General features: G+C 43.0%; 1 protein-coding gene across 1 annotated transcript in view; it reads left to right on the top strand.

Annotated features, from left to right (window-relative positions):
• The window catches only part of VILL (villin like), a 97268-nt gene that overhangs the window by 69747 nt on the left and 11509 nt on the right, over positions 1 to 16012 (top strand). The window contains exons 9-15 of the mRNA XM_066585445.1: positions 3 to 101; positions 5447 to 5600; positions 6217 to 6317; positions 8349 to 8486; positions 9521 to 9679; positions 15083 to 15262; positions 15369 to 15514. Of these exons, the coding sequence (XP_066441542.1) occupies positions 3 to 101; positions 5447 to 5600; positions 6217 to 6317; positions 8349 to 8486; positions 9521 to 9679; positions 15083 to 15262; positions 15369 to 15514 (977 nt within the window). The remainder of the gene's footprint in view (positions 1 to 2; positions 102 to 5446; positions 5601 to 6216; positions 6318 to 8348; positions 8487 to 9520; positions 9680 to 15082; positions 15263 to 15368; positions 15515 to 16012) is intronic.

Genomic DNA, 16012 nt, shown 5'->3' with positions numbered 1-16012 from the left:
AGGACTGTCACATTCTAGATCAAGGCGGAGTAAAGATTTTTGTCTGGAGAGGGAAAGAATCCAGTCCAGAAGAGAAGCGAGCAGCTTTCAGCCGGGCGGTGGTAAGTGCACCATGATACGACACTATATAGGGCAGTGGGAATATTAGACACCTGCTGGTCGTGGGCAACACAATAACAATCTATAGGGGGCAGCTGAGGTGGTAGAAGCCTCTAGAAGGTCGGGACCCGGGGCAGATGCTCCATTCTGGCTCTGGCAGTAGTTATCTCCAGACTAAACAACATGAAGGTTGGTCAATCCTCCGTCATGGTGGGAGCTTCCCCTTCACAGATACCATGCTGGTCTTAGGGCTGGCACAGTAATCTCAGAGGAGTATTTAGTGGTGTATGGCGGCAGTATTATGTGGGAACTAGATGGTGCTTTAATGGAATATAGTGCGTACTGCATGTATTTGGGCGCTATATGGGGGTGTTTTATGGGCTGTGTACAGCCATATGATGGGGGTGCTCTAATAGAGAAAGAAGTCTATATATAATATTTAAGGTAGCCCTTCACAGATATAGACTAAAAATTATTAACTTTATTGATATCCTTTAGGCCTCCTTCCCACGAACGGATTTACGCCGCGTAAATTCGCGGCAAAAATCCGCTGCGTTGCCCCATGCTATTAGGTTCTATTGAACCTAATAGCACAATGCTCACGATGCGTAATTCCACCGCGGAATTACGCACCGCGATTTCTCCCGTCCTCACCCGCAGCATGCTCTATTTGCTGCGGGTGAGGACGGGCTGTACGCGCTGACGGCTTCCATTGCAGTCAATGGAAGCCGTCCGTTCACGCTATCTCCCGCTGTAACCAGCGGGAGATAGCGTGAAAAAACGCTTCCCCACCTACCGGCGCAGCGTCATTTGACGCGGCCGACGCGTCATTTGACGCGGCCGGCGCGTCACGTGACACTGCCGGCCGCGTCACGTGACGCGGTGGGCGTGTCACACGACGCGACGGCGGTGGGCGGGGAAGCGGCTTCACGCTATCTCCCGCAGGTAAGTATAGGGGCTCTGGGGGGCCCCGTGACGGGCTTCACTGCGTAATATTACGCGGCGGAGCCCGTCACGCTCGTGGGAAGGAGGCCTTAACCCCTTAAGGTCACGGCCTATTTTGGCATTGAGGACCAAACGATTTCTGGTATTTTTTCATCTCCATTTTTCAAAAGCCAAAACTTTTTTATTTTTCTGTCGACGCGGCCGTATAAGGGCTTGTTTTTTGCGTGGCGAACTGTTGTTTTTATTGGTACCATTTTTAGGTACATAGACTATATTGTAAAACTTTTATTTTTTTTTTTATGATCGTAGAGAGAGAAAACGCATCAATTCTGCCATAGATTTCTTTGTTTTTTTTTAAAGCGTTAATTATGCAGCATAAATGATACAATACATTTTTTTCTGCGGGACGGTATAGTTACAATGATACCAAAATTCTTATATTTCTTTTTAGGTTTTTCCACTTTTCCACAATAAAAACCCTTTTTTTGGAAATTATTATTTTTTTCTAAACTCACTGCATTCAAACTCCTATAACTTTTTTATTTCTCCAAGGACTGGGCTTTATGAGGTCTTATTTTTTGCGAGACGAGCTGTAGTTTTTATTGGTACCATTTTGGGGTACACGCATTTTTTTTAATCACTTTTATTGTGTTTTTTGGGAGGGAAAAATGCTAAAAATTAGCATTTTGCCTCAGTTTTTTAGCATTTTTTAAAACACTTTGTGCCGTGCAGGATAATAAGCACATTCAATGTATTGTACGCGTCGTTACGGACACATTGATACCAAATATGTGGGATTTTTAATTTTTTTTATGCTAATATGAGAAAAAGCATAAAAAAAGGATTTTTAAAAATGTTTCTTACATTTTTATTTTTTGTACTTTATTTTTCTCTTTTTTTTTACACCCTTTGTGTCCCTCTGAGGGATTTTTACTGCAGCACTGCAGATCGCTACGATAAGGCATGGCAGGACTTCTCTCCTGCCATGCCTTATCGCTTACTGGCGTCCTGTTGCCATAGCAACCAACCGGGCTCTCACGATGTTATCGCAAGAGCCAGCCGGCGTCACAGAGGGAGCGCAGATCTCGCGCTATCCTTGCCGCGATCTACTAGTGACAGCCGGCTCCCGTTGCAGGATAGAGCGAGATCTGCTATGATCTCGCGCTATCCTCATGACGTAAGGGTACGTCATTTTGCAGGAAGTACCCCGCTCCCATGACGTACCCTTACGTCATGGGGTGAGAAGGGGTTAAAAAACATATATGTGCCAACAAACACAATAGACACTACAGACGGGGCTGGTGAAGGATAATAATCCTGTTACTCATCAATAATGAGGAACGAAAACCATCCAGTGTCTTTATGTATCCAAATATGATATAATTTTTGGGCAAAAAATAGAGAGATTGTGGATGTCAGAAAAAATCCAACATTTAGTTTATCTTGTGGGATAACAGCTCAGTGATTCATATTGAGAGATATATACATCCAAACACGAATCTCCGAGCTTCCAAGGAAGTAAGAGCAGCTGGAGGAGCTTCCCTAATGGATTCTGAGCGGTTCATGAGGAGCTGATGGTCATCACTGGACAATACCGGTCAACCTTATGCCGCGATGTACTGAGCAGCCATCTATACAGCCGTCACCGGGTCATACTAGAACAATGTACCTGGGTGTCACGTGTAGCGCTGACACTATGATGTATCTGACAATAGTGGGGCCATTCAGTCATACAGTAGGGATAGCCCAATATGGGAATATTAGTACATTTAGAGTTGAGAGATGGTTTACCACCGATTCCAGTCGTTAGGAAGGTCGTTACCCCAGATAATGCCTATTAGTTGCAGCACACGATTTTGGATTTGCATGCAAGATGGGGTTAACGAAGCAATAATAGTCTGTGCAGAACAGCATTAAACACTGTCAGGCCTAATCAATTGCCCCAGATTGATATGCCTCAGCGGCAGTGCCAAATGTAAGGCTGCAAATGGGATCCAGCCATATATACCCGATGGAGCAATAGGCACTATTATGGATTGAATCCACCATCTAGAAAGCTATTCTCTCTGGTATCAGTATAAGGAGTGGCTCCCACCTAAGCCTATCCCTAGCTGCTGATGAACACCAAGGTAAAGTAGAAGAATGAGCAGATAGGGCCTGTGGCTCTGATGGTGGACCACAGGCTTGTGAGTTAAGGGTGGGACATCGAAAACTGATATATGGAAATATTGACATATGGCTGATGCTTTGGCGATACTTTTCATGGATATATCGGTAACAGCGATAGTTTAAGGCGATATAATATGGATTTGTCTTGTGGTCCGGTGACCGGATCTTCTCTCTTTACATTCCGCCCTTTCCTTTGTGTTGTACAGGATGTAATTTTGCTCGCGGCACTAATGAACTTATAAATAAGTTCTAGAAGTTTCTGTAAAGTGTCAGGTGACTCTCTGTCACCAATAAGGTTTGCTGGTAAAACGGCTCTCAGAATAGTGGGGTCTTCGGCCCCTCCTCCACAGGCGTTTGTTCATGGCGGTAGACGAGGCTCTGAACGCTTGTGTCTAACGTGATGGCTGTGGGCAATGCTTTCTAAATGAAAGATGGAGGGCTGCGCTGAACGCACGAAGGCCGCGGCCAGAAAAGGAGACGCAACATGTCGTGCGTTCAGCATCTAACGTGAACGCAGTGCCCATAGAAAAGATAGGAGACCATCTAATGCAATTACAATTGTGTTCGGGGCGCTGTCCTGCATTGTTTACAAGTTACCATGGAGACCGTTGGTCCTTCAGCGGCAACTTGAAAAAATGCAGGGCAGGCCGCCCCCCACAAACACACAGATCGCGCTCACATCCGTCAGGACCAGCAGCTTCTGGCCTCCTTGTCGCTGAAGGACCTTGTTTCGGTCTGTTTGTTGGCTCAGTGGATAACGATTATTGGGGTCAAAGTTCTTCTTTTCATAGACCTCATCTTAATTCTACGTTTCATCTGTCATTTCTTATTTTCATCTGTAACGTTAATCTATTTTCCTGTTATTAATAGTTAGAAGTTACTAACCCCGGACCGGCTTTATATTATATAGCATTTAACAAAGTCGATCTATCCATATATGGACAGTTTTCCACCGATATTTTACAATAATCGATACTTTGTTCAGCGATTGTCGATACTATCCACTACCGATATTTTTGTGTCGCTGTCCCAACCCTATTCTGAGTATGGACCCAGCCGCTGTCCATGATATACTCGATATTGGACCTCCCATAGGAGGGGACAACCAACCTACAGCCAATCAATTCAGTCCGGGGAATAAATGGGGGAACGACTGATTTTCAACTTGCCTTTGCACAACATGCTACCCAATCTATATAGTGAAATACCACTCCAGTACCTGGAAATCATGCGGACCCTATGAGGGAACATGTATAGCAAAAGAGGGAACTACCTCTTAGGTCCAATCGCTACAAAGCAGTGTCGATTGTCCGGAAACCAGCGTAGTAAATTACTGGATTGCCGGTGTTGTTATGCAGGAATTGCGCATGCGTACGTCTCCCTTGACGTGATATAGTAAGCGTCATCTTCAATTCATATTTACTAAGGAGGGAGTGTTGTATGACGTGTCGGTCACATGATGAATGACATGACTGGTTAGTCAGGATGTATTGCACGGTATGAATGTTGCGGAGTTCATGCAGTGTCTGCGCATGCGTACACTGCGAATGTCATCATAGTACATGTCCGCAATTGCTATAATAGAGGAAATCCAGGTAAACCTGTCCCACCCCGTCCTCATCAGATGTACAACTCTCAGTATTGGCAGGATTTTTCCTGACATCCACAATCTCTATTTTTTGCCCCAACATTGTATCATACTTGGATACATAAAGAGACCCGATGGATTTCGTTCCTCATTATTGATGAGTAACAGGATTATTACCCTTCACAAACCCCCATCTGTAGTGTCTATTGTGTTTGTTGGCCCTTTTTTTTTTTTTTAAAGGATATCAATAAAGTTAATATTTTTAGTCTATATCTGTGAAGGGCTACTTTAATGGAGAACAGTTCACTGCGGCATATATTTGGGCGCTATATGGGGGTGTTTTATGGGCTGTGTATAGCCATATGATGGGGGTGCTTTAATGGAGAAGTGTTCACTGCGGCATATATTTGGGCGCTATATGGGGGTGTTTTGTGGGAACTGCAGTATATGGACGTATTATACATATGCAGTACTTTAATGGAGTACTGGTTTGTACTGCATATATTTCATATACATGGTACCTTGCTGGCTGCTACATTCCACCATAACATATACAATATATAGTGGAATATACAGTCAGGCATCCTATATATGTGGAGGTTAGAGGTGATTATATCGGTTACATCCTATTATGTCCTGTTTTAGGGCTTCATCCAGGGTAAAGGATATCCGGCCACCACAAATATAGAGGTGGTGAATGACGGAGCCGAGTCCACCATGTTCAAACAGCTCTTCCAGAACTGGAGGGATCTAGGAGAGACGCAAGGACTCGGAAAAGCGTACAGCGTGGGGAAGATTGGTGAGCTGAACCTGGATGTGATGTTAGAGTAACGTAATCGCAGGGAATGAATGGCGGTCGATGCATCCAAGCCCAACCGTTAGATTAGACTGAGCAGACGAGGCCGGACTCTGCGAATGGCTTTGATGGTTGGTGAGAATCAGACCGTGGAACAGGGAGCAGGAAACGTTATCCGACATGAAGTTAGAATGGCGGCCAGATATCTGATGAAGGGACGGCGGTTAATGTGTGAGAATAGTCTGGACTCTTAGGGCTCATTCACACAGGCGTAAACGTATTTGCTGCTGGAAATCGCTTACAGCGAGTATTTACACACAAGAAGTACGCAGAAAAGCCCAAGGGAAGTGTCCTGTACATTCACTGCATATTTTTGTCGTCCCATTCATTTCAATGGCCAATTGTCGCACATAATACGCACCACAATAGGACATGTCGTGTATGTTTTCACGCAATCGAACATTGCAAGGAAAATACGCTCATGTGAACAAACTCATTGAAATCAATGGGCTCTATTCACTGCGTATTATGCGCACACAAATTGTGTAAATACGCCCGTGTGAACGAGCCCTGATACGTCTAATAGGTTGTGAGCGCTAATTAAATCCATCTTCTTCAGCCAAGGTGGACCAAGTCAAATTTGACATTAATCAGCTGTACGCCCGACCGGACTTAGCGGCAGAACAGCGGATGGTGGACGATGCGTCAGGACAGGTGGAGGTGAGTAGATGTTTTCCATAGACAGACATGGGTATCCCAGGGTCCCATAGCAAAAGTCAGAACAAGCCATTGTCAGAACTCTACGAGTGTGCAAATACCGGAGTTTACACACTAGCAGACATGTGGGACGTTAAAATGATGCGGGCAGCACAGCAGCAATGGTGACACAGAATACACAAACAATACTTACACAAGCGATATTATATGACACAGGTCATAGAATGGTAATGTTGGAAGGGACCTCCTTGGTCATCTGGTCCAACCCTCTGCTCAGTGCAGGATCACTAAATCATCCCAGACATATGTCTGTCCAGCCTTTGTATGAAGACTTCCATTGAAGGAGAACTCCCCACCTCCCGTGGTAACCTGTTCCACTCATTGATCCCCCTCACAGTCAGAAAGTTTTTTCTAATATCTATCTTGATAACTTCTCTGAACTTGCTTCAGCTTGTCTATGTCTTTTTTAAAGTAGGGTGCCCAGAACTGGACCCAGTATTCCAGATGAGGTCTGACTAAGGAAGAGTAAAGGGGGATAGTGACCTCCCGTGATCTAGACTCTATGCTTCTCCTAATACATCCCAGAATTGTGTTTCCCTTTTTGGCTGCTGCATCACATTGTTGACTCATGTTCAGTCTATGATCTAGTAGTATACCCAAGTCTTTTTTCACATGTGCGGCTGCTTAGCCCAATTCCTCCCATTCTGTTTGAGCTTTCTTCATTTTTTTTGCCCAGATGTAGGACTTTGCATTTCTCCTTGCTAAATACCATTCTGTTAGTCGCCGACCACTGTGCAAGCTTTTCTAGATCTTTTTGAATCCTCTCTCTCCCCTAGTGTTAGCTATCCCTCCTAGTTTTGTGTCGTCGGCAGATTTGATCAGTTTCCCATCAATTCCCTCCTCCAGATCATTTATAACAATGTTGACCAACACTGGGCCTAGGACAGAGCCTTGTGGTACCCCACTTGATACATTCTTCCACTTGGATGTGCAGCCATTTATGACCACTCTTTGAGTACGATCACTCAGCCAGTTGTGAATCCATCTAACAGTTGCCTTGTCAATCCCATATTTGGCCATTTTCCAATAAGGGTGGTATATGACAGTGGTGGCAAACCTATGGCACGCGTGCCAGAGGCAACACGCAGAGCCCTCCCTGCTGGCACACGCCGCCATCAGCCACTCACCACGTTAGTGAATACCGGGTCTCCTACCAATATTCACAGCTGCACTGCTAGCGGCGCTGTTCCCGGCACATACTGTGACGTTAGCGTGCAGCCGAGATACTCCTCCCCCCTCCTCTGATGTCTCCTCCATGGTTCCACGAGAACGGGGGAGAAGGTGACCAGCAGCACACACTGACGTCACAATGTGCACCTGGGATCAGTGCCAGGGGGCCACTGTGGGGTGTCACTATTACTACTGGGGCCACTGTGGGGTGTCACTATTACTACTGGGGGCCACTTTAGGGTGTCACTATTACTACTGGGGGCCGCTGTGGGATGTCACTATTACTACTGGGGCCACTCTGGGGGGTTACTATTACTCCTGAAGCTGCTTTGGGGGGGGGGGGTCACTATTACCACTGGGGCCGCTCTGGGGGGGTCACTATTGCCACTGGGGCCGCTCTGGGGGGATGGTCACTATTACTAGCTCTGGTTAATTACTCCATTCTCATCTAAGTACTTGCATATATGCTGTTTAATAATTTGACATAGATGACAACGATAACAGGCGACACTGATGACAGAGGTGACACAGACCCACATCAATTAGCCATAACGAAGGGGGCAGGATGTGTTCAGTTTTCCTGCAGCAGCACCGCAGGGGCAATGAGGCAATGAGGCATTACACTGAGATCGATGGGCCGTCTCTTTACTGCACGAGACATGTGAAGCTCTCCGGAGAGGGCCATACTCTTTGGGATTGTTTAGTTCTCTAAACGGGGGGCTCATATGCATTAATGGATAATCCCCCAGTAGGAGACAATTCACATAAATCATCATCACCGCCAATCTGTAAACGTTTTCGCAGGTCTGGAGAATCGAAAATCTGGAGCTGAAAGAAGTGGATCCAAAGACCTACGGGCAATTCTATGGAGGAGACTGCTATTTGGTGCTGTACACGTACATCAAATCAGGGAAACCCAACTACCTGCTGTACATGTGGCTGGTAGGTAGTATACTGGGGGGTTACCAAATGGAAACTGGCGCAAAAACACTGCAAGCTTCATTTGTGCAAAATTTGCAACTTTTTAACAAAAGGGGGTATGGCTTGTGGAAAGAGGGTGTGACTTGTTGGGAGGGGCATAGCTTGTTGGAAGGGTTGTAGCTTTGTAGGAGGGGTGTGGCTTGCTGGGAGGGTGTGGCTTGTTGGCAGGGGTGTTGCTTCCTGGGAAGGTCATAGCTTGTTGGTCCAACAATTTATGTGTAATTGATGTAAATTATAGCATAAATCTACCCCAGCTCATCACCAACATAGATTTCTTTTGAAGTGCATGGATGCCCTGGAGATGCGTGCCCCTCTCCTCATACAACAGGCACGTCTTGCACTTGAAGGAATCATGTTAAGACCGCTGTTTAAAATTGAATTCCCCCCATTGTTTATACAAAATTATTCCTGTTTATTCCCATTATTATTGTTTCTGGGGGTGTATGTAGGGTGCCTTCACAAATGGTGGAATATTGGAATTGTGCATATGCCACCCCTCTGTTATTCCTCCTGGAAATGTATAAATAAATTGACAATTGGGCTTTACCATTACACTTATCAAAGGTTTATGACCCTGCACAATATGACACAGTCAGCGTTGGCTGGGTGGCAACAGAAGGGGAATACTAACATCCAGTTGTCATATCATATTTATGTCCATGTCTTATTCCCAGGAAGAATAACAGAGGAACAGCACAATGCAGCGTTCTAGAAAAAGATGCTCCAAATTTGTTACTTTATAGAAATGACGTCTTCTGTAATGTTCCTGTACCCAGAATGTTGGTACTCGGCTTCATCTGCCAGAACAAGCAAAAATTTTGCTCCTTGGCTTCTTTTATTTTTTATGATGACATTATTGTGCTTATTTTAGGCGGCAGAACTAAGGAATCCAAGAAGTGCAAGCATGAGGTGGATTGTAATGACTCACATGATTGATCCCCAATATGGCCTGAGAGTCAATAAAGCCTTTCTAACACTTTGTTCCTTACCGGCAGGGTCGCCACGCCACACAGGATGAGATCACAGCGTGCGCCTTTAATGCTGTAGAGCTGGACCGCAAATACCAGGATCAGCCGGTGCAAATACGAGTGACCATGGGGAAGGAACCGAAACACTTCCAGGCCATCTTCAAAGGAAGGATGATTATATATGAGGTAGCACTATCCACTGTGGTCACCTGCTCTGGAGTTGTCACGTTGTGAACTTTGGTGGTCCGGAGGGAAGGATGGGGGGCGCCGGTGTGATTACCTAAAGCCCTGTGCTTAATTTGTTTAAAATGACGCCCGACACGCATCTTCATAAATAGATAGATAGATAGATAGATAGATAGATAGATAGATAGATAGATAGTAGATATGAGATGGATAGATAGATAGATAGGAGATAGATAGATAGATAGATAGGAGATAGATAGATACATAGGAGAGATATGAGATAGATAGATAGTTAGATATGAGATAGATAGATAGATAGATAGATAGATAGATAGATAGATAGATAGATAGATAGATAGATAGATAGATAGATAGGAGATAGATAGGAGAGAGATAGATAGATAGATATGAGATAGATAGGAGATACACAGATAGATATGAGATAGATAGATAGGAGATAGATAGATAGATATAAGATAGATAGGAGGTAGATAGGAGATAGACAGATAGATAGGAGATAGATAGATATGAGATAGATAGATAGATAGATAGATAGATAGATAGATATGAGATAGATAGGAGATACACAGATAGATATGAGATAGATAGATAGATAGATAGATAGATATGAGATAGATAGGAGATACACAGATAGATATGAGATAGATAGATAGGAGATAGATAGATAGATATGAGATAGATAGGAGGCAGATAGGAGATAGACAGATAGATATGAGATAGATAGATATGAGAGAGATAGATAGATAGATAAATAGATAGACATGAGATCAATAGATATGAGATAGATAGATAGATAGATAGATAGGAGATAGATAGATAGATAGATAGATAGGAGAAAGATAGATACATAGTTAGATATTAGATAGATAGATAGATAGGAGAGAGATAGATAGATAGGAGAGAGATAGATAGATAGGAGATAGACAGCTGGATATGAGATAGATAGATAGATAGATAGATAGATAGATAGATAGATAGGAGATAGACAGATAGATATGAGATAGATAGATAGATAGATATGAGTGAGATAGATAGATAGATAGATAGATAGATAGATAGATATGAGATCGATAGATATGAGATAAATAGATAGATATGAGATAGATAGATAGATAGATATGAGATATATAGGAGATAGACAGATAGATATGAGATAGATAGATATGAGATAGATAGATAGATAGATAGATATGAGATAGATAGATAGATAGGAGGTAGATAGGAGATAGACAGATAGATATGAGATAGATAGATAGATAGATATGAGAGAGATAGATAGATAGATAGATAGATATGAGATCAATAGATATGAGATAGATAGATAGATAGATAGATAGATATGAGATAGATAGGAGATACATAGATAGATAGATGATAGATAGATAGATGATAGATAGATAGATAGATAGATAGATAGATAGATAGGAGATACATAGATAGATAGATAGATAGGAGAAAGATAGATACATAGTTAGATATTAGATAGATAGATAGATAGATAGGAGATAGATAGGAGAGAGATAGATAGATATGAGATGGATAGATAGATAGGAGATAGACAGATGGATATGAGATAGATAGATAGATAGGAGATAGACAGATAGATATGAGATAGATAGATAGATATGAGAGAGATAGATAGATAGATAGATAGATAGATAGATAGATATGAGATCAATAGATATGAGATAGATAGATAGATAGATATGAGATAGATTGATAGATAGATATGAGATAGATACATAGATATGAGATAGATAGATAGATAGATAGATAGATAGATAGATAGATAGATAGATAGGAGCTAGACAGATAGATATGAGATAGATAGATATGAGATAGATAGATAGATATGAGATAGATAGGAGATAGATAGATAAATATGATATAGATAGGTAGATAGATAGATAGATAGATATGAGATAGATAGATGGATAGATAGATATGAGATAGATAGATAGATAGATAGATAGAAGAGAGAGATAGATAGATAGATAGATAGATAGATAGATAGATAGATATGAGATAGATAGATAGATAGATAAATAGATAGATAGGAGATAGATAGATAGATAGATAGATATGAGAAAGATCGATATGAGATAGATAGATAGATAGATAGGAGATAGATAGATATCAAATAGATAGATGGATAGATAGAAATGAGATAGATAGATGGATAGATAGAAATGAGATAGATAGATATGAGATAGATAGATATGAGATAGATAGATAGATAGATAGATAGATAGATAGATAGATAGATAGGAGATAGATAGATATGAGATAGAGAGATATGAGATAATAGATAGATATGAGATAGATAGATATGAGATAGATAGATAGATAGATAGATAGATAGATATGAGATAGATAGATATGAGATAGATAGATAGATAGATAGATAGGAGATAGATAGATATGAGAGAGATAGATAGATAGATAGATAGATAGATAGATAGGAGAGAGATAGATAGATATGAGATGGATAGATAGATAGATAGGAGATAGACAGATGGATATGAGATAGATAGATAGATAGATAGGAGATAGACAGATAGATATGAGATAGATAGATAGATATGAGAGAGATAGATAGATAGATAGATATGAGATCAATAGATATGAGATAGATAGATAGATATGAGATAGATAGATAGATATGAGATAGATAGGAGATAGATAGATAGATATGAGATAGATAGGAGATAGATAGATAGATAGATAAATATGAGATAGATAGGTAGATAGATAGATAGATATGAGATAGATAGATAGATAGGAGATAGATAGATATGAGATAGATAGATAGGTAGATAGATAGATAGATAGATAGATAGATAGATAGATATGAGAAAGATCGATATGAGATAGATAGATAGATAGGAGATAGATAGATATCAGATAGATAGATGGATAGATAGAAATGAGATAGATGGATAGATAGAAATGAGATAGATAGATAGATAGATATGAGATAGATAGATAGATATGAGATAGATAGATAGATAGATAGATATGAGATAGAGAGATATGAGATAATAGATAGATAGATATGAGATAGATAGATAGATATGAGATAGATAGATAGATAGATAGATAGATAGATAGATAGATAGGAGATAGAGAGATAGGAGATAGATATGAGATAGATAGATATGAGATAGAGAGATAGGAGATAGATAGATAGATAGATAGATATGAGATAGATAGTTAGATATTAGATAGATAGTAGATAGATAGATAGTAGAGATGAGCGAGTAGTGCCTTATTCGAGTACTTGCCCGCTCGTCTCTAAAGATTCGGGTGCCGGCAGGGGGCGGGGAGCGGCGGGGGAGAGCAGGGAGGAACGGAGGGGAGATCTTCCTTCTCCCCCCTGCTGACCGCCGCTACTCACCTCTCACCCGCGCCGGCAGCCGAATCTTTAGAGACGAGCGGGCAGGTACTCGAATAAGGCACTACTCGCTCGAGTAGTTTGCCTTATCAAGTATGCTCGCTCATCTCTAATAGATAGATAGATAGATAGATAGATAGAAGATTAGTAATTATTAGGAAATTATAGTACCAGTGTTTCTGGTGGCGCAATGCACCACTTATAATATAATAATGTAGTTGTAAGCACACGGCTACTGTTTTAGGACCTGCTGGTTCAGGACTTGCTACACACAGCTTTGCTACATGGCATCACACACACCACACAACTCTGCTACATGCGCATGTCACACACACCACACACAGCTCTGTTACATGCGCGTGTCACACATATCATGCACGGCTCTGCTACTGCGCATCACACACACGGCTCTGCTGCATGGCATCACACCACACACAGCTCTGCTACTTACGCGTTACACACACCATAAGGCCCTGCTACATGCATGTGTCACACATACCACTCACAGCTCTGCTACATACGCGTCACACACACCACACACAGCTCTGTTACATGTGTGTCACACACACACCGCACACAGCCATGATCCATGCGGTCACACACACCACGCACATCTCTGCTACATGGCCATCACTCACACTACACACAGCTCTGCTACATACACATCACAAACACCACACACAGCTCTGCTACATATGCGTCACACACACCACACACAGCTGCGCTACATGTGCATAACACGCCCTACATAAAGCTCTATAACATGCATGTGTCACATACACAGCTCTGCTGCATGCACGTGTCATACACACACAGCTGTGCTACACGTGCGTCACAGACACCACATACAGCTCTGCTATGTGTGCGTGACACACACAACACACAGCTGTGCTACATGCGCATTTCACACACCACACACAGCTGTATAACATGTACGTGTCATACACACACCACACAAAGCCCTGCTACATGCACACGCCTCACACACACACAGCTCTGCTACAGGCACGTGTCATACAAACACCAAACCCTGCTCTGCTACATGTTCGTCACTCACACCACACACAGCTGTGCTACACGTGCCTGACACACACCAAACATAGCTCTGCTACATGCGAGTGTCACACACACACCACACACAGCTCTGCTACATGTGCATCACACAGCCAACATAGCTCTGCTACATGCACGTCACACACAGTTCTGCTGCATGTGCATCAAATATAGGACCCACAGCTTTGCTACATGCACATCACACACTGCACCCACAGCTCTGCTACATGTGCATCACACACACCACACGCGGCTCTGCTACCTGCGTGTCACACACAGCTCTGCCACATGTGCGTAACACACAGCACAAACAGCTCTGCTACATGCACATGTCACACACAGCCCTGCTACATGCATTTTTGATTGGCTTCTGGTGGTTACGAATCTGTTATGATGTCATCATCATGAGATAAGGGGTAGAGCTAAGAGCTTGTGACTGATCACATGATGGTGACATCATCACAAGTCCTGTCAGCACACAGCTGCTGTCTGTCTCTGCTGTTTTTTTAATAAAGTTAAGCACCTGTGATGACTTCGCCATTATGTGATCAGGGGCGGAGCTAAGAGACAGTAACCCATCATCATAGGTGCTTTCAGCACATGGCTGCTGTCAGGCTCTGCATGTTTTATGCTTTAGGACCTGCAATGATGTAACTGTCATGTGATCAGGGGCGGAGCATGTAACACACTCATATACAAGTGATCATTAGCAGATAGATAGACTTCTATACCCACTACCCCTCTGCTCCAATCCCTCAATCCCTATCTTCTACTTGCTTTAGCAAAACTAATGTTTATTTCTTACTGCTAATAAAGCTTCTTTGAGTGTGAATTTCATAGTTCGATAATCCCTCCATATACGCAGCCCCCATCTGTGACACCAGAGCTCTATATCAGATACATCACATATCGTATAATCTTGACTTCCACCTTAGGGAGGAACAAGTCGCAGTGGCAATACAGCGCCAGAACCGGCGGTCAGACTGTTCCAGGTGCGGGGCACCGATGAATACAACACGAAGGCCACCGAGGTCCCGGCCCGAGCGTCTTCTCTGAACTCCAACGATGTTTTTGTACTGAAGACCGACACCACGTGCTACTTGTGGTGCGGGAAGGTCCGTGGTCACTTCTGCTCGCTTCACTGCCATAGACACCTTCCGTATCAGTAACTGTGCGCTTACAACATGATTATATACCGCTCGTCTATATGTTACCCCCCAGGGCTGCAGTGGAGATGAGCGAGAAATGGCGAAGACGGTGGCCAATATAATCTCCACAAAAGACAAGCAGATGGTCTTGGAGGGCCAGGAGCCCGCTGAATTCTGGGTGGCCCTGGGTGGAAGAGCTCCTTACTCCAGCGATAAGAGGTCAGTGTTCGTAGGATCGCCACATTGGTCACATCCAAGTGAGCCAACCTCTCATCCAAGTGAGCCAACCTCTCATCCAAGTGAGCCAACCTCTCCTTACAGTATGCATCCCATTGATTTCAATGGGAAATCTGATCGCTGTCTTCACGCCGACGATCTTTCTGGCGTGGATTTAATATCCATGTAGCGGGGGGGAAAAAAGTGACGTCACTTCCCGGTGTGGTTACTACGTTGTATGTTACCAATCAATGAGCGTTCAAAATCCGCCTCAAAATACATTGAATGCAAAAACTGTGCCTAACACCCATGAGTATACACCTAGATTTTTTAAGCAGATTTTAACGCAGATTTTTTTCTCATCCCTTTAAGGGTTGTTCAGTTGTAAACTGTTGATGGCATATATCTGCAGGATAGGACATCAGTCGTAGATCAGCGGGGTTCTGCTGCCTCAGACCTCCACCGATCAGCTGTTCTCTGGACCCTTCCACTGCTGAAGTG

Source organism: Eleutherodactylus coqui, chromosome 12, assembly GCF_035609145.1.
Source record: "Eleutherodactylus coqui strain aEleCoq1 chromosome 12, aEleCoq1.hap1, whole genome shotgun sequence".
Lineage (NCBI taxonomy): Eukaryota > Metazoa > Chordata > Amphibia > Anura > Eleutherodactylidae > Eleutherodactylus > Eleutherodactylus coqui.
This window is presented reverse-complemented; position numbering and strand designations above follow the sequence as displayed.